Here is a 25000-nt window from a genome sequence, read left to right on the forward strand (position 1 = left end):
AGATGGTTACCAGGGGGTTCCGTAGGTTTACAAGGATGGTTACTAGGGTTTAGCCGGGTGTCCTGAAGGATTACTTGTATTTTATTGAAGGTTATAACAATAATACAGATAAAACACAAGCACATCATTAACTCTAACTAACATCAATCATCAGCAGCTTCACCTGCAGAACTCCAGGAATCCCTCTGATCTGCTCACACTCCCGGGAGAAAATACAGACGCTTCCTTCATCTGTCAACCTGCAGGAACACAGAGACAGCACTGCAGCGCACACACACACACACAGACACACACTAACACACAAAAAAGTCTCACGCAATCTTGCTCTGACACACACACACACACACGCACGCACGCAAGCACGCACACACAGCAGAGTTCTGACCCTGTATCCAGTTCACTTTCCAGGGAAATGTTCCAACACTTCACATATTCACGTACACATTGATCACACACACTGTGTTTATATGCCAGTGTATCCAGCAGTACAGCATTATGAGCACTATTGTTGTTGGCATGTTTGCACATTTACATTTAATTAGTCATTTACCCTCTTCAATATAATCTACCTGCATCTTAAACATGACATATTTCATCTCCATATTTATTTTCATTTCAAAGGGTGCAGATTTAAAAACAAAGGCAGATCAGCTGCAGGACACACACACACACACACACACACACACATACACACACTCCAGAGATTTCATTTCATGCACCGGCAAATTGATTTATTCATGCATTCATTTTGTTTTTGACTTATTCCCTTTATTAATCAGAGATCACCACGGTGCAATGAACCATCAACTTATCCAGCATGTTTAACACAGCAGATGCCCTTCCAGCTGCAACCCAACACTGGGAAACACCCACACACACTCATACATTACAGCCAATTTAGTTAATCAATTCCCCTATAGCGCATGTGTTTGGACTGGGGGGAAACTGTGTTGGTGTGGGTTTCCTCCATGTGCTCCAGTTTCCTCCACAGTCCAAACACATGCGCTATAGGGGAACTGAACTAAATGGATGTAGAGTATGAGTGTGTGTGAGAATGAGTGTGTGTGGGTGCCTCCCAGTACTAGGTTGCAGCTGGAAGGGCATACAATGCATAAAACATATGCTGGAATAGTTGGCGGTTCATTCCACTGTGGTGACCCCTGATAGACTACGCTGAAGGAAAATGAATGAGTTTTGTGTGCTATTAATTTACATTTATAAATAAAATATAACAATATATATAATATACTATTGATTTACATATATACTCTATTTAGCTGGTTTATGAGGATTTGTCTGGTGTCCTCATAATTCAGAACGCTTTTAAATCAAACTTAATGGGGTTTTCTACATTTAATAGTGTCTACAGGTTTGCTGTGAGTGCAGAGATTAAATGTCAGTCAGTGTCGCCCCCTGGTGACCGCTCACCACCAGCACACACACACACAGACGGAGAGAGAGAGAGACTGGGAGAGAAGCTCTTTATCCAGATGAGGATCTACAAATCATCAAACACACACAGAGAACATCAGATATGATCAACAGAGGAGAAACTGCTGTACATCTACAGTCCACATCAGCAATCATACTTACAGTGATGTTCAACACACACACACACACACACATCATTACAGCAGCCTGCGGGAACCATCCTCAACACACACTCCTTACACATGTGTGTGTGTGTGTGTGATTCCGAGATATTATATTTAAAGTGTCCGAGACTCATAGTGCTGCTATACTCCTCCTCATCCTCCTGAAGATGAAGATCTACACATTAAAATCAGTTGAAGGGTGAACATCACCACGCTTACACACATATGCATGCACAAACACACACACACCTACATTCATACATATGCGCACACACACACACACACACACACACACAGTGGTATTGGTGGTTTATGAGGACTCTCCACAGGCTTATGCATTTTATATAGTAAATCGCTTCTGATAAGCCCTACTCCTAAACCAGCCCTCACACACACCTGTGGACAATACTGAATGTGGAAAACCCCCTTATGCAGGACTCTACAGCATTCTGAATTATGAGGACACAAGAAAAGTCCACATTAACCGGATTAATAGAGTGAGACTGGGTCATACCCATGACATTATACATGTTTGTGTTCTTGTAAACCACCAAAACCAGTACACACACATACACTCTCTTGCTTGCGTACACACACACACACGCACTCAGACACCCACACACACTCTCTCTGTTCAGTCCAGACACTGGCGGAGGATGCGCTTCTCCTCCTCCACAAAGTTCTTATCAGACGTGGCCTGGCCGATGTCCCTCTTGCGCTTCTCCTTCTGCTGGAACGTCTCCACACGCCGCTTCTTAGCAGATTTACTGAGCTTCGATGAGGAGTCGTCATCTGAGGGATGCAGCACACACGAGATCATTCATCCGCTTCAATGATTTACTCTGCTTATAATAGTGATTATTATAACTGTTATGCAGGAGTGTGCGAGAATATAGTTAAAATGCTGTGGCTGAACTATAGCAAATCATTCAGCTGAGTTCCCCTATGCATTAGGAAACCCCCCAACGCAATGAACCACCTTTCAGCTGCAACCCATTACTGGGAAACACCCATACACACTCATTCACACACACACAGCGCATATAGCGCATGTGTTTGGACTGTGGGGGAAACCGGAGAACCCGGAGGTAACCCACACCAACACGGGGAGAACATGCAAACTCCACACAGAAACACCAACTGACCCAGCCGAGACTCAAACCAGAGACCTTCTTGCTGTGAGGCCACAGGGCTAGCCCCTGAGCCACGTGTCACCAAAACTACAGTCATTTATAGTAAATTATTTAGTGTTTATGTACTTTACAGCAAAATACTCAGGGAATTAACTAACGAAGAAATAACTATCTGTTGTGGAGATTATGTAGTTGCCATGGTAAAGCATCAACTATAGGAGTTGATGTGTTGCTGTAGTTCTATAGTTGCTACGGTAATACGAGAACTCTAGTAATAGATCTATAGCGGTAATTCTACAGTTGCTATAGTAACACAACTGTAGTAATAGATTTATAGCGGTAATTCTACAGTTGCTATAGTAATGCAAGCATATTAATAGGTCTATTGTGGGAATTCTATTGTTGCTATAGTAACAACGACTGAAGTAATAGATTTATTGTAGTAATTCTATTGTTGCAATTGTAACGCAACTGTAGTAATAAACCTATTGTGGTAATTCTATAGTTGCTATGGTAACAACAATTGAAGTAATAGATCTATTGTGGTAATTCTATTGTTGCTATAGTAACATCAACAGTAGTAATAGATCTACTGTGGTAATTCTACAGTTGCTATAGTAATAACAATCGTAGTAATAGATCTATAGGTGTAATTGTATAGTTGCTATGGTAACAGAACAACAGTAGTAATTAATCAGTTATGGTAATTGTATAGTTGCTATGGTAACACAACAGCTACAGTAACTGTAGTTCTCTACAACTAATGCGATATCGATGCTGAAGTGATGTATTGTGCGGCCCGTTACAGAAACGTTACTATATGGTGATATCTATCGTCATTTAGACATCGTGGTATGAAATTGTTGTCGTATCGCCCAGTCCCAACTGCTAGCAGAATAAACGAACATGTTTTACCAGAGTCTGGCTGTTGCTCCTCCTCTTCCTCCTCTGGCAGAAAGTGGGCGGGGCCTCGGTGGGCTTGAGGGGCGTCATCTCCGTTGTCCTCGTACACATTGGACCATTTGATGGCCATGTCCATTCCAGCAGGAGCTTTCTTCTTGTTCTCCTCCGTCACGTAGGACTGCGGCGGGGGAACCGCACTGCTCTTCCACACCTTAAACTCTTTAGGAGGCTGAAACAAAGCCAGAAATAAAGTATTTCAGGGTTATTCACTCCACTTAAATAGACTATTAATAGTGTTCCCCTGACGTCACGCATTATGGAAATAGAACGCGCTGTAATGCTGTCCACTATGACTAAAGCTCTGAGTAATAGAATTTAAGGAACACCTTAGCAACCATTTAGAACAGTCTGATAGTTGCCTAGCAACCACTCAGCAACGGGCAAACAACGACTTAGCAACCAACACCCAAGCAACTCTATAGCAACCTCCCGGAACACATTAGTAACCACTCAGTACACCCTAGCAACTGCCACGGCAAACCCCTCTCACGTTTTCTTCAGTCATCCAAGTTGTCTTCAGTAAATGTAGGTGTCTGTCAAGGGTTTACTGGCAGTGTTTTAGCCCGTTATGTGATGATGAAACAGTGAATGCTGGTAATATAAACTGACCTCCTCCGGCGCTCTGACGGCTCTGCTGTCCCAGTCGATGGCTTTATTGAGCGGGTTGTAGAGAAATGCGGGTTTGCTGACGGAGCGGAACAGCTCGTCGGGTCTCGGTAGCGGCTCCGCGGCGCGTTTGCGGCTCTGCTGCGGCTCGGCTGGGGCAGACGAGGCCGTGGCTTCAGGCCCACTGCGGCTCTCCGAGTCACTGCTGCTGTCGCTCAGATCATCGTAGCCCATGAAGAAGTTACGAGTCTCTGATTTCTCCTCGTCGCTCATGATGGACGAGCTCAAAAAATAAACGTCGAATTCAGGGATTCTGGATATACTGGACACCGGAGATCAATAACATCTAAACAAAGTCCGCCATGTTGGACCGGGCGCGCGGTGATGACGCAGAAGATTAAAGCGTTCAATCAAAACAACGAGACCGCACAATATTGTTTTGAAAGGATTTAGGAGTTTATGTTGACAGCAACTAGAATTTACGATAGAAAAGGTGATAGTTTATTAAATAATACACTTAAATTACTGCCGTTAATATTTCTTTTAACAACTTATTGATAATATATACGTAACCTGTTTGTGTATACGGAATGAAAGAAATAAATCAGACACATTTAAATGTGGCTAAGATTATTCTAAAAAGATTATTTTATTATATATATATCATTTAAACAATTCAAGATATAAGGTGCGTTCGACATGAAGCTCAGCTGCAGCCGGTGATCAACGAGATTAGCCGAGCGCAGGCGGGGCGGAGTTGAAAACGGAGCCGTCAAGACGGACAGCTGGACACTTCGGGACTCAAAGTTGCTGCAGTCATGATGACCGATCACATGGCGTCATCATATTTTTTTGTTATTTTTATTTATAACAACAAAACATTTACAAATAAAACAGAATACAGGCTCTTCAAACTGTAGTTCCTTTTTAAACAATAAGAGAGAATTATGAATAAAATATATAACAAATGCATGAGAGAAATAAGAGGAAATGAGAGGTTAATATAAACATAAAAACGAACAGGTCTATTAAATACAAAGCAATAAGCATAAATTCTAGGAGTTAAACATCACTCTTTAGGCTAATACTTCTTGTTTGAATCTGCTAAAAAAGGGTTTACATATATGTACATTTATAGATATAAAAATTTCCCATGTAAAAAGCAAAACAAGGTGTTTTGATTAGGTCTTAATAAATGAGACTATTTTGGATAATGAATGAATTTTCAAAAAAGCATTTTAATCCAAAAAGATTGTGTTGAAAAGAACAAAAGGTAAAATAAGTGAGCTATGTAGAAGTTTCCCAGAAAGAGCAGGTAGCCTATAAACTGCTAGACAGGAAATAAAATATATATTTATATTATAATAATAAAGCCATTTTATAATTATTTAATAAAATAGTTATTTACTTTAATTTGTTAAGAGAGCTTTAAGAGGGCAGGATCAATGATGATGATTTTCTCATTTCAAGTCTGTAAGACTTATTTGAGTTCATATTTAGGTTATTCACTAAAATATACACTAAAATATATCATTTAAATCGTTCGTGGAGATGAATGCAGTAAATAGTCTGTATAAAAAAGTTAAAAGTAAACCTGTGCAAACAAGCTAACCTTTATAACCAGATTATTTAACAAAAGATGATACTGCAGTAAAATATGTGTAGTCTTTTAATAAGCAAGATGTGTACAGGATAGAGGGTGTGAAAAGTGAATTGTTTGTTTTGAAACTTTTGAATCGGAATTTGTCCAATTATAAACCCGAAATACACGTGTTTGTTGTCATGTGGTGAACTTGGCCAATCGTGTAATATCGGTGTCGTCATCAAAGCTCCTGCAGTCGCTCTTCAGAAGCTGCACGGTCTGAGTTTGCCGTCCGATCTCGGAGCGCTGTCGCGGTACTTTGATGCCACATGTGACAGTCACGTGGCGTCGGCGCAGCATCAACCCGGACAAGATTTCTAACCAGAATGCACCGCTTTAAGACAGATTTCGATCGATCTGCGCAGCGCTGCATGAAGTCGAACGCACCTATAGAAGATATTGTCACGTGTCATGCGTTACACTTCTCAACGCTCGTCAAACTGGTCCAATCAGAGTCATTTGCGATTAACGGATTAGCAATTTGCGGTGTTTATATTGATCTTTTATTAGACCAACGATCTGCAGCTTTAATATTTTAAACATGTAGAACACAGTATTAGTATAAAAACATTCCGAGACTCCATGGCCCAGTGTTAAGCAAATGCGCCCTCTGGCTGAAATACGAGAGACTAAGCTAAAAATAAAAAAACTGCTGCTTTTACGTCTATTTCTTCTGAGAATACTGCTTAAATGAGCCTAAACGCGTTGTTTGGGTTTAGCTGGTTGAACAGGTTGTTTTAGATGGGTTTGGGGAGTTTCATATAAAGTGTTACTGTAAAAGTAAAGAGTAAACTGTAAATGCATGACACAACCTCAGAAAACTACAACAAAACGCACAAGTTCATAAAGCTGATTACTTTTATTTACCAAAGCCGTCACAAAGAGTGAATAGCACACAGTGTTAAAGAGATTATTATGGCACAAACAGTTTACATTTCTAATAAAAAGCCCTGAGCCACAGCTAGCAAAACAGCGATCAGCATGACAAAAATACTGCATAATCCCAAAACCTGAGACACTTTCTATGTGTAGAGGGATGACAGGATGATGAGATGACTACATTACTTAATCACGCCGGGAATGCTTTAAGACAGTTCATTTTAAAAATAAAACCAGACATCCATAAACAAATGAGCAGAAAGCAGAATATGAACAATGAAACACTTCCTCCCATATAAACCATCAGGAGGAAACAGTTTCCTGTGAATTACTGCTTTGAAAAAGTCAGCTATATCGTCATCTTGGAAATATAAAGGTTCTCTCTGCGTTCTGAATGATTTTGAGATATTGAGCTTAAGTTTTTGCATTCCATATAGCAAACAGTATGTGTGTAACTTTTTTTTTTTTTTAAATAAAAGGTATTAAAATGTGAACAACTTATAAAAAAACATCCCAAAATGTAAATAGGTTGTCATTTGCTAAGAATATTTCTCAGTTCTGACAAAAAAAAGTAAGATAGAACCTTATAATTCTAAGGTGGCGATTTATTAAAGAGCTAATATTAAAATGCTGTAGCAATTTGTAGTAAATACTATAGTGTTTTTAACCATACTACAGTAAAGTACTTCAATTAATCTGTTGTGGCTATTCTACAGTTGCTATGGTAAAACAACTATAGTAAATGATCTGTTGTTGGGATTCTACAGTTGCTATGGTAACACGACAATAATAATTGTTTTTGTTGTGGTGTTTTTACAGTGGCCAAGGTAACAAAAACTATAGTAATTGATCTGTTGTGGGGATTCTACAGTTGCTATGGTAACAATTACTATGGTAAATGATCTGTTGTGATTCTACAGCTGCTACGGTAACACGACAACTATAGTAATTGATCTGTTGAGGTGATTCTGCAGTTGCTATGGTAACAACTACTGTAGTAATTAAGCTGATGTGATGAATCTACAGTTGCTATGGTAACACCACAACTACAGTAATCGTTTTTTTCTGTGGTGATTCTACAGTTGCTATTGTAACAAAACTACTATAGTAATATAAATAAATCACCCATCACTGTAGTTTTCTCCAACTATAGGATATATTAGCCTTCACTACAGCACTGTTTACTGTAGTAAAATCTAATTTACCCTACAGTGTTTATTACAGGTGATCAGTTCACTTTAGTTAACACTACAGTATCCTGGAGCACTCATTAACACACAGCTGTAGATACTTTAATAGATTCTGTAGCCCATAATACAGTTATTAGGCTGTAGTATGGTTCACGAACATAATATTGACTCTAGCTCAATGACTATAAGGGTAACAAGTATTAACACATAAGGAAAGCGGTCTAATGTTTAAAACAATGTATTCTATAATGAATTTGGTCTTCTAATAATACGTTTTTACTGCATTTGGGAGGAAATGTGTAATTTAGTATGCAATGTACATAGAGTATATGTAGAAAACAGTCAACATTTCTGAATTACATTTGATTTATAATGCTAATGTTAGCATGTATTGACTCATATTTAATGGCAAACAAGACACAACTGTGAATATTTAGATTATTTGTGAATATGGTTTCCTTCAGTTACTCATTAACAGCTCTTCACTGCGACTGCACTGGTTAATTAAAGAAAAGAGGTAGAGAGGTAGAAACATGACGTCTGTTTACCTGCATATTAGAAAACTGATTGAATGAAATTCTTGTTTCTTCAGATTAAACACACTCATCTCTTCTAGAGGGAGAGTTAGAAAACTCTGAGAAGATTCAAGTGCTTTAAACAGCAACTGAGTGAGTATAGAAGAACACACACAGACTCAGTCACACACGCACAAAGCCCCACATACACACTAACACACACAGACACAGACCCACACTCTCTCTCTCTCTCTCTCTCCGGTGTGTGTCAGATGCGTAAGAGCACTGATAGGCAGGTCAGTGCTCCGTCCACCTTCATCTTCTCCTGATTGGACACTGGGATGAGCATGTGACTCTTCAGCCTCTCGAACACCTGAAAAACACCTCAGGCGTCAAACTGTCATCACCATATTCTGCGTTTCATTATCAAATGTTCAATATTATACACTTTATTATATTAGAATGAGCATTTCAATGATAAACAATTAAATATAAACAAACCCTGCATAAAATACAGTTTTTTGCTTGACAAACAGTAATTTATCTGTTATTGTAATTCCACAGTTGCTATGGTAACATGAGGACTACAGTAATTGATCTGTTGTGGTGATTCTACTGTTGCTATGGTAACACAACAACTATAGTAATCGATCTGTTGTGGTGATTCTGCAGTTGCTATGGCAACACGACAACAATAGTGATTGATCTGTTGTGGTGATTCTACAGTTGCTATGGTAACACTAATGAGTGAGTGTGTCTGTGAGTGTGTGTGTGCCCACCCCATTAAATATAAAGCTGAAGTAAACAAATCCTCCTCTAATATACATAAATCAATATAAAGTTATTAATAACTCGTCACATCTTTATTATTTTGGCGCACATCATCTGTTGTGTTGCTGTATGCGCTTCAGATTGTGTGTTTGTGCTGTAATGCAGTTGCGTAACTCAATGAAGGACGCAGCTCATGGAACAACGCAGCTGTGTGTTGTTTAAATCACCTCTCACACACACACACACACTCACACACACACACACTCACACACACACACACACACACACGGATGAGAGAAACATTACAGCATCTGAATAAGTCTGCTAAAGGAGTGTGTCACCGTGTGGCGTCTCTCCAACAGCGCAGTGTTTTCCTTCGAGTCGTCCAGCTGACAATAACACACACTTCAACACAACCCAAACACACACAGCATCACGCGCACACACCACAACACACTCTGCAGGACATGATGATGTCAGTGATGTTCAGCTTCCAGTGTTTCTCTTCAGGAGTTAGTGTAGTTTTGTCAGTGCGTGTCTGTGTGTAGTGTGTATGTGTGTGTGTGTGTGACCTTGGTGCTCTCAGGAAACACTTCAGGTGTGCAGTGCAGCAGAACGTCTCCTTTCCCCGGCAGGTTCATGTACACACAGTTTGCAGCCCGATCATCAGGAACCGTCAGCTTCTCATATTTACAATCACTCATCTGCTGTATTACCTACACACACACACACACACACACACACACACACACACACACACACACACACACAGAAGAGAATAGAACACACTTGACATTAATATCGGTGTGTGTGTGTGTGTGTGTGTGAGTTTGAGCTGACCACATTCAGCCAGCAGAGGGCGGCATTACACTGAACACAGACAAATGAGAATCACACACACACACACACACACACACACACACACACACTGAACAGTGAGCAGCATGGTGGCGCAGTGTGTAGCACAATCACCTAACAGCAAGAAGGTCTCTGGTTCGAGTCTCGGCTGGGTCAGTTGGTGTTTCTGTGTGGAGTTTGCATGTTCTCCCCGTGTTGGTGTGGGTTTCCTCCGGGTGCTCCGGTTTCCCCCACAGTCCAAACACATGCGCTATAGGGGAACTGATCAACTACACTGGCCATAGTGTATGAGTGTGCGTGTGTGAATGGGTGTGTATGGGTGTTTCCCAGTACGGGGTTGCAGTTGTATGGTCATTGGTTGCCACAGTGGAATGAACCGTTAACTTATCCAGCATATGTTTTACACAGCGGATGCCCTCGGCTGTCTGCTGAGGTGTGGTTGTACCTTCAGGGCCTTCTGTGCGGCATCACTGGAGCCGATGGCGATGAGGTTTGGACCAGCCATACTGCAGAAGCTCTTCAGATGGAGACCCTCCTCTACAGGGATAGTGGACACAGCGTAATCCTGGAACACACACACACCAGCATGATGACCAACATTCACTCATAATAACAGAAGGAGATAGAAGAGGAACACAGTGGGCTGTGGAGGACAGCTCAAGCGTGACAGTGTGCTGGGAGACGTGGAGGACAGGACAGGCAAAGGTTTCTTGAGGAGAGCATGGAGGTGTTCACAAACAGAGCTGTCCCCGGCCTGTGAGCATGTTCACGCCGCTCTTCTGCTTTCACTTTAGTGTGTTAGAGTTTCCATAAAGCATGGGCATGGGCACGATAAGGGGCTGTTTGCTGCTGCTCGTTACGAAATGCTGACGTTAAACGCATCCGCGACATTAGCGAGGAATGTTCCGCTCCTACAGCGAGCGCTCCACTCTCATTCACAAATCAAACACTGTTTAATGTGGACCACCATCTGCAGAGGGAGAGTTACAGAGCATAAACATCCTCAGAGGACACACACACACACACACATGCGCGCGCACACACACACACACACACACACACACACTGAGCAGGAGGAGTGGGGGACAGAGAGATGAACAGACAGACAGACAGACAGACAGACGAACAGACAGACAGACAGACGAACAGACAGACGAACAGACAGACAGACAGATGAACAGACAGACAGACGAACAGACAGACAGGCAGACAGATAGACAGACAAACAGATGAACAGACAGACAGACAGGCAGACAGACAGATGAACAGACAGACAGACAGGCAGACAGACAGACGAACAGACAGACAGACGAACAGACAGATAGACGGACGAACAGACAGACAGACAGACAGACAGATGAACAGACAGACAGACAGACAGACGAACAGACAGACAGACAGACGAACAGACGAACAGACAGACAGACAGACAGACGAACAGACAGACAGACAGACAGACAGACAGACAGACAGACAGACAGATGAACAGACAGACAGACGAACAGACAGACAGGCAGACAGTCAGACAAAAAGATGAACAGACAGACAGACAGACGAACAGACAGATGAACAGACAGACAAAAAGATAGACAGACAGACAGACGAACAGACAGACAGACAGACAGACAGACAGACAGACGAACAGACAGACAAACAGACAGACAGATGAACAGACAGACAGACGAACAGACAGACAGGCAGACAGTCAGACAAAAAGATGAACAGACAGACAGACAGACGAACAGACAGATGAACAGACAGACAAAAAGATAGACGAACAGACAGATGAACAGACAGACAAAAAGATAGACAGACAGACAGACGAACAGACAGACAAACAGACAGACAGATGAACAGGCAGACAGACAGACGAACAGACAGACAGACAGACAGATGAACAGGCAGACAGACAGACAGACAGACAGACAGACAGACAGATGAACAGGCAGACAGACAGATGAACAGACAGGCAGACAGACAGACAGACAGACAGACAGACAGACAGACAGACAGATGAACAGACAGACAGACAGACAGATAGGCAGACAGACAGACAGACAGACAGACAGATGAACAGACAGACAGATGAGTCTCACCTTAAAGGTGTTGGCCAGGATCTCTGCTCCTCTCTGATTGGTTCTCTTTGATAATCCCACAAAGAACTCTTTTCCTGAACACAGAGCAGAAGAGTCACACACACACACACACACACACACACACACACACAGAACTGATGACTGTAGATAAGCACTATCTAGTGTGCTTCACTGATCAAAGCAAACCAAACGAGTTTAGAATGAGAGGTCAGAGGTCAGCGGAGTTCAGCTGGTTCAGCTCTACATCTACAGCACTGATGCTGATCAACACTCAGCTGCATAAACACACACTCAGAGCCGCTCCACATTCCTCCGCCACAGTCATCTGAGAGCAGCTCCTCACATTCTGCACTAACAGTCGGAGTGTGCACGCCAGCGCTCCTGCACTGATCTCTGAACAGTGTAACGTGACGCTACAATCCAGAACAGTAGCCACTAACTGCCTTACACAGAAGATATGAGCGTCTCCATGCCAGAAGGAAATGTTTCTGGCCAGGAAAAACTGCAGCCGAACGTCTCCAGACTCAATTAGATGTACCGCTGCAGTTTCCAGATGCTAAAGGTGACCCACATTGAGCTAAAGAAACCGACCAGACACGCTGTACATCAGATCAAGAACGTTTCCACAGCGTCTGAACAACCATTCAGCACTGTTTAAGAGACATCTGTGCTGCATTAGAAGCAGAGAGAGGACGGAGTGGAGTCTGATCAACAAAAGGGCAAAAATAAACATCACAGATCGGCTCAAACAATGAGACGCATCCAAATACTCAGCGTTATTTAGACTGAATAATCAACATTAGGTAAATATGTGTGACTGCTCATTTAAATCTTTGTATTAAACGTCAGAAGATGCTTTAAAACAATGCAGAAATGTCAATGACATCATTAATACTGCATTAAACATAGTTTCTATTTCTCTGGATGCTACATGGCCACATGTTCTTGCCCGTTTCCAGGGCATTGCTAAGCGGTTGCTAAATGGTTTAGGGCACAGGTGTCAAACTCAGTTCCTGGAGGGCCGCAGCTCTGCACAGTTTAGTTCCAACCCTAATTAAACACACCTGATCAAACTAATTGAGTCCTTCAGGCTTGTTTGAAACCTACAGGTAATTGTGTCGGAGCAGGGTTGGAACTAAACTGTGCAGGGCGGCGGTCCTCCAGGAATTGAGTTTGACACCCCTGGTTTAGGGTGTTTGGGCCAGGGACCCCGTGTTTCCCCCGGGTGCTCCAGTTTCCTCCACAGTCCAAACACATGTGCTATAGGGGAACTGATCAACTACACTGGCCTTAGCGTAGAAGTGTGTGTGTATATGAATGAGTGTGTATGGGTGTTTCCCAGTACTGGGTTACAGCTGGAAGGGCCATCCACTGTGTAAAACATATGCTGGAATAGTTTGTGGTTCATTCCTCTGTGGTGACCCCTGATTAATAAAGGGACTAAGCCGACAATGAATGGATGAATGTTTGGGCCAGTTCCAAGAGTGTTGCTTTGTGGTTGCTAAATGGTTTAAAGTGTTCCAGCCAGTTGCCAGGGTGTTGCTATGTGGTTGCTAAATTGATTAGAGTGTGTTGGCCAGTTGCTAGGGTGTTACTATGTTGTTGCTAAATGGTTAAAAGTGTTCTGGACAGTTGCTAGGGTGCTGCTATGAGGTTGCTAAATAGTTAAACGTGTTCTGGCCTGTTGTTAGGGTGTTACCATGAGGTTGCTAAATGGTTAAACATGTTCTGGCCAGTTGCTAGGGTGTTTCTATGAGGTTGCTGAATGGTTTAAAGTGTTCTGGCCAGTTGCTAGGGTGTTTCTATGAGGTTGCTGAATGGTTTAAAGTGTTCTGGCCAGTTGCTAGGGTGTTTCTATGAGGTTGCTGAATGGTTTAAAGTGTTCTGGCCAGTTGCTAGGGTGTTTCTATGAGGTTGCTGAATGGTTTAAAGTGTTCTGGCCAGTTGCTAGGGTGTTGCTATGAGGTTGCTGAATGGTTAAAAGTGTTCTGGCTAGTTGCTAGGGTGTTGCTATGAGGTTGCTAAATGGTTAAAAGCATCCTTAGTTTGTCAGGGTGTTGCTTTGTGGTTGCTATGTGACAAAAGAGTGTTCTGGCCAGTTGCTATGGTGTTGCTATGTGATAAATGAAATGTCAAAAAATAAACATCACAGATTTAAATAACAGAATAAACAATCGGCCACATTAAAACATTGCTGTTTATTTCTAGCTGAATGATCAAGTGCATGTAAATAAGTGTGATTGCTCATGTAAATCTTTGTATTAATGGTCAGAAGATGCTTTTTAAAACAAGTTGCATGCTGGAGATCATAAACATGACACAACTGATATGCTGTTCTGCATTATGATAACACTGCATTATACAGTCAGTAAACACATTTAATGAGTGGCCCTTGTTGGTCTGTGCACACATGGGTTTGATGCCACAGTGGGTGGTCTATATCTAAAAATCTAAAGAGCACTGTAGGCTGAATCTGCACCTGTGAACAGGACGTCTCCTCCATCCATCGTGGCTAATTCATCATTCATCTCCACAATGTTCAGGCCGAGCTCAGTCAGCGCACCCTTCATGGCCACCGTCTGGAAAACAAACATCCACAATACATCAGTGCTCATTTAAGCAACGTTTACAACACTTCTCAGAAAATTCCAACTGAAGACCCTTCACATCTCAGAACAGCTCTGCAGCAGCACAGCAAACACGAAACATTACGCAAGGAGGAACTGGTGCACTGTGTTTGTGATGGAAATAAATAAAGGTGCTGGAAAGCACTACTGGAACTATTTAACGTTAAGCTTGTAAATATCTTTCACTGGCCAAATGTATGTCATTGTATTGGTAAATGCTTGTTAATTTCTGCCGCTGGTTCTTGGCCGGGCTGGAGCATGTTGTCATCGAGAGAAACCGTCTCCATGGCCCTCCTCACCCTCCTCTTTCCTCCATAAATGTGTAATGTGAACAGAACCTCAGCACTTCAGCTCTTAATGTGACTATAAACACCTTTAATTATTGCATCATAATGTTTTACCAGCAAATGTGTGGTGACCCGCGGCTCTCGCTTCTGCCCTGCAAGCTGAGCTTCAGTGGTGATGTCATGTGCATGCTGTCGCCTGGGTGTTCATTCTGGGCTGTTCCAATATGGCTGAAAGTGTGTTCTGGACAGTTGCCAGGGTGTTGCTAGGTGGTTGGTATGTCACTAGATTTGTTCTGGACAGTTTCCATAGTGTCACTTTAAGGTTGCCACATGACTGAAATGTTCTGAACCATTGCCAGGGTGTTGCTATATGGCTGAAATAATGTTATGTCTAGTTGCCAGGGTGTTGCTATATGGATGCCACGTGGGCAAAGTACTCTTTGTTGCCAGGGTGTTGCTATGTTTTTGCTATATGGTTGAAGAAATGATTTAGCCAATCCCCAGGGTGCTGCTATGCTAAAATGGTTCAGTCTTCTGGCCGGTTTCTGTGGTGTTGCTATTTTGCTGCTAAAAGGGTTTAAAATGTTCTGGCCAGGTGCCAGGGTGTTGCTATGTGAATAAAAGTGTTCTGTCTGGTTGTCAGGGTGTTGCTATGTGAATAAAAGAGTTCTGTCCAGTTGTCAGGGTGTTGCTATGTGAATAAAAGTGTTCTGTCTGGTTGTCGGGGTGTTGCTATGTGAATAAAAGTGTTCTGTCCGGTTGTCAGGGTGTTGCTATGTGAATAAAAGTGTTCTGTCTGGTTGTCAGGGTGTTGCTATGTGAATAAAAGAGTTCTGTCCAGTTGTCAGGGTGTTGCTATGTGAATAAAAGTGTTCTGATTAGTTGTCAGGGTGTTGCTATGTGAATAAAAGAGTTCTGTCCAGTTGTCAGGGTGTTGCTATGTAAATAAAAGTGTTCTGTCTGGTTGTCAGGGTGTTGTTATGTGAATAAAAGTGTTCTGTCTGGTTGTCAGGGTGTTGCTATGTAAATAAAAGTGTTCTGTCTGGTTGTCAGGGTGTTGTTATGTGAATAAAAGTGTTCTGTCTGGTTGTCAGGGTGTTGCTATGTAAATAAAAGTGTTCTGTCTGGTTGTCAGGGTGTTGTTATGTGAATAAAAGTGTTCTGTCTGGTTGTCAGGGTGTTGCTATGTAAATAAAAGTGTTCTGTCTGGTTGTCAGGGTGTTGTTATGTGAATAAAAGTGTTCTGTCTGGTTGTCAGGGTGTTGTTATGTGAATAAAAGTGTTCTGTCTGGTTGTCAGGGTGTTGTTATGTGAATAAAAGTGTTCTGTCTGGTTGTCAGGGTGTTGTTATGTGAATAAAAGTGTTCTGTCTGGTTGTCAGGGTGTTGCTATGTAAATAAAAGTGTTCTGTCTGGTTGTCAGGGTGTTGCTATGTAAATAAAAGTGTTCTGTCTGGTTGTCAGGGTGTTGTTATGTGAATAAAAGTGTTCTGTCTGGTTGTCAGGGTGTTGTTATGTGAATAAAAGTGTTCTGTCTGGTTGTCGGGGTGTTGTTATGTGAATAAAAGTGTTCTGTCTGGTTGTCAGGGTGTTGTTATGTGAATAAAAGTGTTCTGTCTGGTTGTCAGGGTGTTGCTATGTAAATAAAAGTGTTCTGTCTGGTTGTCAGGGTGTTGCTATGTGAATAAAAGTGTTCTGTCTGGTTGTCATGGTGTTGCTATTTGAATAAAAGTGTTCTGTCTGGTTGTCATGGTGTTGCTATGTGAATAAAAGTGTTCTGTTTAGTTGTCAAGGTGTTGCTATGTAAAAAAAAGAGTTCTGTCTGGTTGTCAAGGTGTTGCTATGTGAATAAATAAGTTCTGTCCAGTTGTCAGGGTGTTGCTATGTGAATAAAAGTGTTCTGTCCAGTTGTCAAGGTGTTGCTATGTGAATAAAAGAGTTCAGTCCAGTTGTTAGGGTGTTGATATGTGAATAAAAGTGTTCTGTCCGGTTGTCAAGGTGTTGCTATGTGAATAAAAGTGTTCTGTCCGATTGTTAGGGTGTTGCTATGTGAATTAAAGTGATCTGTCCAGTTGTCAAGGTGTTGCTATGTGAATAAAAGAAATCAGTCCAGTTGTTAGGGTGTTGCTATGTGAATAAAAGTGTTCTGTCCGGTTGTCAAGGTGTTGCTATGTGAATAAAAGAGTTCAGTCCAGTTGTTAGGGTGTTGCTATGTGAATAAAAGTGTTCTGTCCGGTTGTCAGGGTGTTGCTATGTGAATAAAAGTGTTCTGTCCGGTTGTCAGGGTGTTGCTATGTGAATAAAAGTGTTCTGTCCGGTTGTCAGGGTGTTGCTATGTGAATAAAAGTGTTCTGTCCGGTTGTCAGGGTGTTGCTATGTGAATAAAAGTGTTTTGTCCAGTTGTCAGGGTGTTGCTATGTGAATAAAAGTGTTCTGTCCGGTTGTCAGGGTGTTGCTATGTGAATAAAAGTGTTCTGTCCAGTTGTCAGGGTGTTGCTATGTGAATAAAAGTGTTCTGTCCAGTTGTCAGGGTGTTGCTATGTGAATAAAAGTGTTCTGTCCGGTTGTCAAGGTGTTGCTATGTGAATAAAAGTGTTCTGTCCGGTTGTCAGGGTGTTACTATGTGAATAAAAGAGTTCTGTCCGGTTGTTACTATGTGGTTGCTAAATAATTTAAAGTGCTCTGGCCAGTTGCCAGGGTGTGGTTTGGTGTATTCATGGTGTTGCTAGGTGGCTGCCACATGGCTGAAAGAGATTTATGAACAGTTGCCAGGATGTTCCTATGTATCTGATTTACAATTGTTATTGCCTGTTTCTAGGGTGTTGCTATGCAGCTGATGTGACAAAAGAGAGTTCTGACCAGTTACCAGGGTGTTGATGTGTTGCTTCTTAATGGTTGAAAGTGTTTTGTACAGTTGCTATGGTGTTGCTATGTGTTTGCCTTAGCAACACCCTGGAAACTGGACATGTTCTAGACCTGTTGTAGTTGCTATGTGACTGAAACTGAGCTTTAGCCAGTTTCCAGGGTGTTGTGATGTGGCCGTTATGTGACAAAAGCATGTTCAGGCCCGTCTCCAGGTTGCCATGTGTTGTTTTGTAATTGTGATTTAAAACACTGAAGTACACACTCAGCTTTAATATGAAGTACACACTCAGCTTTAATATGAAGTACACACTCAGCTTTAATATGAAGTACACACTCAGCTTTAATATGAAGTACACACTCAGCTTTAATATGAAGTACACACTCAGCTTTAATATGAAGTACACACTCAGCTTTAATATGAAGTACACACTCAGCTTTAATATGTGCTCCTTAACAGTCCAAAAGAGTGACGATGGCAACATCAAGCAGCCGAGTCCAGCTACACTGTGCCCTCATAAAAGTGAAACTGCCGGAGTGAACACTGCCCAAGAGGAGAATGCGGCCCGTAAGGAAAACATTAATTTCGGACACTGCCAGGACCTGTCAATGACATCATAACGAGGGGCCGTGGGTGATGTCATGCTGAAGGAAACATGTAAAACTTTTACGAGGACAGAAGATTTAGAGGAAGCGACCTGTGAGGAAAAGAGGAATGCTCAAAAACACAGAGGAGGTGTTGGAGACGCAACCCATCAGCGGACAGTGACATGGAGATATGTGTGTGTGTGTGTGTGTGTGTGTGTGTGTGTGTGGGGTTTACAGGCTGGTTTAGCAGCTCTTGGTGGTCAGTGCTCAAGCATGTGTGTTTTACAGGATGAATCAGTGTTTCCACTCTGATATCTAGCAGTGATGTCACCACAGACTCACAACCAGCGCCAAGCATGAGCTCACACAGGTAACACACACAACCTCACTTATCTGAACACACAGCCAACACACAAAAGCAAGAAAACGAGTGTGAAACTGTGTACATTAGTAGAATCTTTGTTTTCATGTTTCTATCAGCTTTAAAACTCCAAAAGTCAAAGCTTTAATAACATTATAACAGGACTAGCCCTGGTGATTATAATAAACTACTGTTAACATGTGGAGTCTTACAGTAAACGGTAATGAACAGCCGGCCTGTAATGAATCAGATCAGTTTAATAAAGATCTCAGGCATGCCATAGTCGTTAATAATAAATAATATTAATTTTAAGACTTCATTTGGTGCTGTGATCAACCCAAAAAACACCTTAGCAACCAACCAGTACACCTGAGAAACACCTTAGTAACCAAACAAGAACACCCAAGCAACACCTTAGAACCTATTCAGAACACCTTATTTAACAATCAGAACACCTGAGCAACAGCTTAGCAACAAAACAGTACACCCTAGCAACAATCCAATTAGAATTCCTAACTAAAACCTTAGCAACCAACCAGAACACCTAAGCAACACTTTCGCAACCAATCAGAACACCCAAACAACACCTTAGCAACTAACCAGAACAACCTATCATTATTTAACAACCAATCAGAACATCTGAGCAACACCTCAGCAACAAAAAAGTACACCTTAGCAACAATCCAATCAGAACACTTGAGTAACGCCTTAGCAACCAACCAGAACTTCTAAGCAACACATAGTAACCAGACCAGAACACCCAAGCAACACCTTAGCAACTAGCCAGAACACCCTATCATCATTTACCAAGCAATCAGAACAGATGAACAACACCTTAGCAACTAAAACGTACACCCAAGCAACAAAAAGTACACCCTAACAACAAGTCAATCAGAATTCCTCAGTAACACCTTAGCAACCAACCAGAACACCTGAACAACACCTTTGTAACCAAACAACACCTTAGCAATTAACTAGAACACCATAGGAACCGCTTAGCAACCACCCAGTATACACTTACAAGACCTTAGCAACTGACCAGAACACCCTAACAAGGCCTAATAACAAACACCTAAGCAACCAACTAGAACTCCCTAGCAACACCTTAGTAACCAACCAGAACACCATAGTAACACCTTAACAGCTAATCAGAACACCCTAGCAACCAACCAGAACACCCAAACAATAACTTACCAACCAACCAAAACATACTAGTAACACCTTAACAACTAATCAGAACACCCTAGCAACCCCTTAGCAATTAACAAGAACACCCAAACAACACTTTAGCAACAAATAAAAACACCCTAGTAACACCTCCCCAACTAACCATAAAACCCAAGCCTTAACACCTTAGCAACTAACCAGAACACCAAAAGAACCCCTTAGCTACCACCCAGTACACACTAACATGACCTTAGCAACCAACCAGAACACCCTTACAAAGCCTAATAACAAACAACACCTAAGCAACCAACTAGAAGACCCTAGCAACACCTTAGTAACGAAGCAGAACACAACAGTAACACCTTAACATCTAATCAGTCCACCCTAGCAAACTTACCAACCAACCAGAACACTCTGGCAATAGCAACCAATCAGAACACAGTAGTAACACCTTAACAGCTGATCACAACACCCTAGCAATTAACAAAAACACTCACACAACACTTTAGCAACTATTAAGATACCCTAGCAACACCTTCCCGACTAACCAAAAACCCAAGCAACACTGTAGCAACTAACAAGAACACCAAAGGAACCCCTTGGCAACCACCCAGTACACACTAACATGACCTAACCAGAACACCCTAACAATGCCTAACAACACCTTAGCAACCAACCAGAACACAATAGTAACACATTAACAACTAATTAGACCACCCTAGCACCCAACCAGAACACCCTAACAACAACTTACCAACCAACCAGAACACACTAGTGACACCTTAACAACTAATTAGACAGCCCTAGCAACCCTTTAGCAATCCACCGGAACACTGCAGTGGTGGTTCAGTGTTTCTGTCCTCATGAAAGCTTCAGTCTGCTCAGTGTTTCTGTCCCCTGAGGCCCCGGTCCCTCACTCTGCCCCTCGTGGGCCTCCTCTGTGGGTCTCTGTGTGGTTCTGGGTCTGCAGAACAGCTTTGTTCTCCTTCAACAGCTCAGAGGAATGGGCTCGATTACAGACGCTCAGATTGTGCGCTCTGCATTCACTATCTCTGCTCTTTTACCGGAATCCTGGACAGCGAGACAAAAGCCCGAGCGGCAGCTGAAGCGTGAAGGCTCATCTATCACCAAATACCCTCGCTGGCGATCTGCCGCACTCACAGCCATCTCAGGCATTTACAGCACACACACACAGCCCAGCAGTACACACTCAGTGCTCATACAGGAGCTTTCACACACTACCAATACTAAACACTCCAATATTCAGCCACTTTCCTTCAGCTCAGTCTCTTTATTCACCAGGGGTCGTCACAGCTGAATGAACTGACAACTATTCCAGCATATGTTTTACACAGGAGATGCCCTTCCCAGTACTGGGAAACACCCATACACACTCATTCACTCTTACACTCATACACTACAGTCAGTGTAGTTGATCAGTTCCCCTATAGCGCATGTGTTTGGACTGTGGGGGAAACCGGAGCACCCGGAGGAAACCCACACCAACACACTAAGCTGAAATGAAAAATGAATGAATGAATGGTGAAGCCATCAGCTGACAGTGGTGGATTGTGGGATTGTGATGCTGCTGATCATATCAGAGGATTGAGAAACTGTCATTAATGGTTCAACAGGATTATTGGCTGATTAGATTGGATCAGAGCGGCTGATTGGCTGATGAGCTGCAATAAAGTCAGCAGATTCACAACAATAAACCGCTGATAACGGCTCCGTTACCGTGGAGACGAGAGCACAACGTTCCAAAACCAGCCGTTAAACATTCCATTACCCAGAATTCCCTGTGCAGATAAAGAGCTGCGACACAACCAAACACCAGGAGCTCACACACACACATGCACACGCAAACACACACACAGAGAGAGAGAGAGAGAGACATACACACACACACACACACACACAAACGCACTCACACACACACACACACACACACACACACACATGCACACGCACACACACAGAGAGAGAGAGAGAGAGAGAGAGAGAGAGAGAGACATACACACACACACACACACACACACAAACGCACTCACACACACACGCATGCACACGCGCACACACACACACACACACACACACACACACACACACGTGCACACGCACACACACGCACACACACACACAAACGCATTCACACACACACACACACACACAAACGCACTCACACACACACACACACACACACAAAAGCACACAACACAGATAGATACACAAGCATACATACACACACACACACACACACACACACACACACACATACACACACAGAGATAAATACACACATATGTGCACAAACACACACACGTATTCACATACATACACAAACAGATACAGAGAGAGACACACACACACACACACACACAGATGCACATACATACACTCAAACACACATACAGACACAAACACACATAGATATATAGATAAACACACACACACACACACACACACACACATGCACAATGCAAACACAAACACTCAGGCACGCACCCACACATACACATATACTAAGATCCACATACATACAAAGACAGATAGATACACACACACAAACACACAAATAAACAAACACACACAGACACACACTGAAATGAACACAAACATTCTTCCCAGACACCTTGAAAACCCTGGAGACAGGTGTGTGTGTGTGTGTGTGTGTGTGTGTGTGTGTGTGTGTGTGTGTGTGTGTGTGTGTAAGAGAGAACGAGAGAGAAAGAGACATCAAGATCCTGCAGGAATGTGTTTTCCAGTGTGTGTATCTGTGTGTGTGTGTGTGTATCTGTGTGCGTGTGTTTAGAGTGTGTGAAGGTGTGTGTCTGTTGTCCACATGCTCCTCGTGAAGGAAAATCACAGTCTGTGTGTTATTATTGCAGGAATATCAACTATCTCAGCTATGCGATGCTTTCCAGATGTGTGTGTGTGTGTGTGTGTGTGTGTGCGCGTGTGTGCGTGTGTGCGTGTGTGCGTGTGTGTGTGTGTGTGTGTGTAAAATACCATTATATCAGTGGTGTGTGATGGTCAAATTACATATTAAAATTCACACACACACACACACACACACACACGCACACACACACACACACACACGCACACACACACACGCACACACACTGCAGTCTTCTGGGAAAGCCCTCATTAGTGTTTATGGGAAACTCCAGCGGCTGCTCCGCGTTTTCCGTCATATTTCAGCCGAGGGTCTGCTCCGGGACGGCAGCCAGAGCAATCTGAGGAAAGTGTTGCCCGAGTCTGAACTCCACACAGAGGGCATTGTGCTGAGGAGCTGCCGGGCTGAACACCGTGCTCCAAATATATGGTAGGAACCATAAAAGCAATGCGTGAGTTTACGGTAAACTATCGTACTTCATTCGTTTAGTACAGCGTATAGTGATTACAGATGTGCACTTTGAACCCAAATTTGATGTGGTTTCAACGGAAACATGAAGAGAGAGGGCGGGGCATATAGTAGCTCCGCCCCATTTAATAACATATTGTTTTTAATCACAGTTCTGCTAGTGAAAACCTGCATGACAACAACCTGGAACACCCTGGAAACCACATGACAACCACCCACAACATCATGGCAACCACATGACAAATACACAGACCAACCTGGCAACCATATGACAATCGCCGAAAACACCTTAGCAACTGCGTGACAACCACCCAGAACACCCTGGAAAACTCATGACAACAACCCAGAAACACATAACCAACCACATTACATTGGCTTAGAACACCCTGAGAAGCACATCACACATACCCAGGACACCCTGGCAACTCTGACAACCACCTAAAAAGCCCTAGCAACTGGATGACAGCCACCCAGACAATCTGGCAACCGCATGAAAATCACACAACAACAAACCTATGCAGCCACATGACAACCATTCAGAACACCCTGGCAACTGCATGAAAACCACCCAGAACATCATGGCAACCACCTAGAAAACCCAGAACACTAGGCAATCACTTAGAACACCCTGGCAACCACATTACAACCGCTTTGTAACACCCTAGGAACTGCATGAAAAATACCCGGAACACCCTGGCAACCACATGACAACCACCTAAAAAACCCTACCAACTACATAACAACCCAGAACACCTAAGTAACTACATTATGACCACTTTGAACAGCATGGTAACAGCACCATAACCACCCAGAACACCCTAGCAACCACATTACAACCACACAGAACACCATGGCAACCACTTGACAACCACCCAAAACACAATGGCAACCACATGACAACTCAGAACACATAAAAAACACATTACAACCGGTTGGAACACCCTGGGAACTGCATGACAAATACGCAGAACACCCTGGCAACCACATGACAACCACCTAAAAACCCTAGCAACTGCATGAGAACAATTCATAACACCCTAACCACATGACAACCACATGGAAACAAACCAGAATGCCTAAGCAACCACATTACAACCACTTGGAACATCATGGTAACTGCATGATAACCAGCTAGAACACCCTGCCAATCACCTGACAACCAGCCAGAACACCCTGCCAACCACATGACACTCATCTAAAAAACCCTAGCAGCTGCATGACAACCACCTAGAACACCCTAACCACGTGAAATCAACCCAGAACACCCTGGTAACTGCATGACAACCACCCTGAACACCAAGGCAACCGCATGACAACCACCCGGAATACCCTGGCAACCACATGACAACCACCCAGAACACCATGGCAACCGCATGAAACCACCCAAAATGCCCTGGTAACCACATGACATGCACCCATAACACCATGGCAACCGCATGACAACCACCCAAAACACCCTGGCAACCACATGACAACCACCGAGAACACCCTGGC

At 42.8% G+C, this 25000-nt stretch overlaps 3 protein-coding genes and 1 long non-coding RNA gene across 4 annotated transcripts in view; 1 reads left to right on the top strand and 3 right to left on the bottom strand.

The window, feature by feature from the left end:
• syde2 (synapse defective 1, Rho GTPase, homolog 2 (C. elegans)) overlaps positions 1-326 on the bottom strand; it is a 52342-nt gene extending 52016 nt beyond the window's left edge. The window contains exon 1 of the mRNA XM_073939506.1: positions 164-326. The gene's annotated coding sequence lies outside the window, so the exon portion shown is untranslated. The remainder of the gene's footprint in view (positions 1-163) is intronic.
• A 1141-nt stretch (positions 327-1467) lies between these two features.
• On the bottom strand, positions 1468-4688 carry zgc:65873. The gene is given in 3 exon segments (NM_200542.2): positions 1468-2387; positions 3644-3860; positions 4301-4688. Coding segments are annotated over 3 exon segments (645 nt in total). The 5' UTR covers positions 4571-4688; the 3' UTR covers positions 1468-2229.
• On the top strand, positions 3744-7284 carry LOC141380580 (uncharacterized). Its single transcript, XR_012398849.1, has 2 exons — positions 3744-4985; positions 6333-7284. It is a non-coding gene; the product is annotated as an uncharacterized lncRNA (long non-coding RNA).
• ddah1 (dimethylarginine dimethylaminohydrolase 1) overlaps positions 6780-25000 on the bottom strand; it is a 42417-nt gene continuing 24196 nt past the window's right edge. The window contains 5 exon segments of the mRNA NM_213276.1: positions 6780-8896; positions 9867-10010; positions 10598-10717; positions 12249-12322; positions 14728-14827. Of these exon segments, the coding sequence (NP_998441.1) occupies positions 8792-8896; positions 9867-10010; positions 10598-10717; positions 12249-12322; positions 14728-14827 (543 nt within the window). The 3' untranslated portion in view covers positions 6780-8791.

Source organism: Danio rerio, chromosome 23, assembly GCF_049306965.1.
Source record: "Danio rerio strain Tuebingen ecotype United States chromosome 23, GRCz12tu, whole genome shotgun sequence".
In the NCBI taxonomy this organism is placed as follows: domain Eukaryota; kingdom Metazoa; phylum Chordata; class Actinopteri; order Cypriniformes; family Danionidae; genus Danio; species Danio rerio.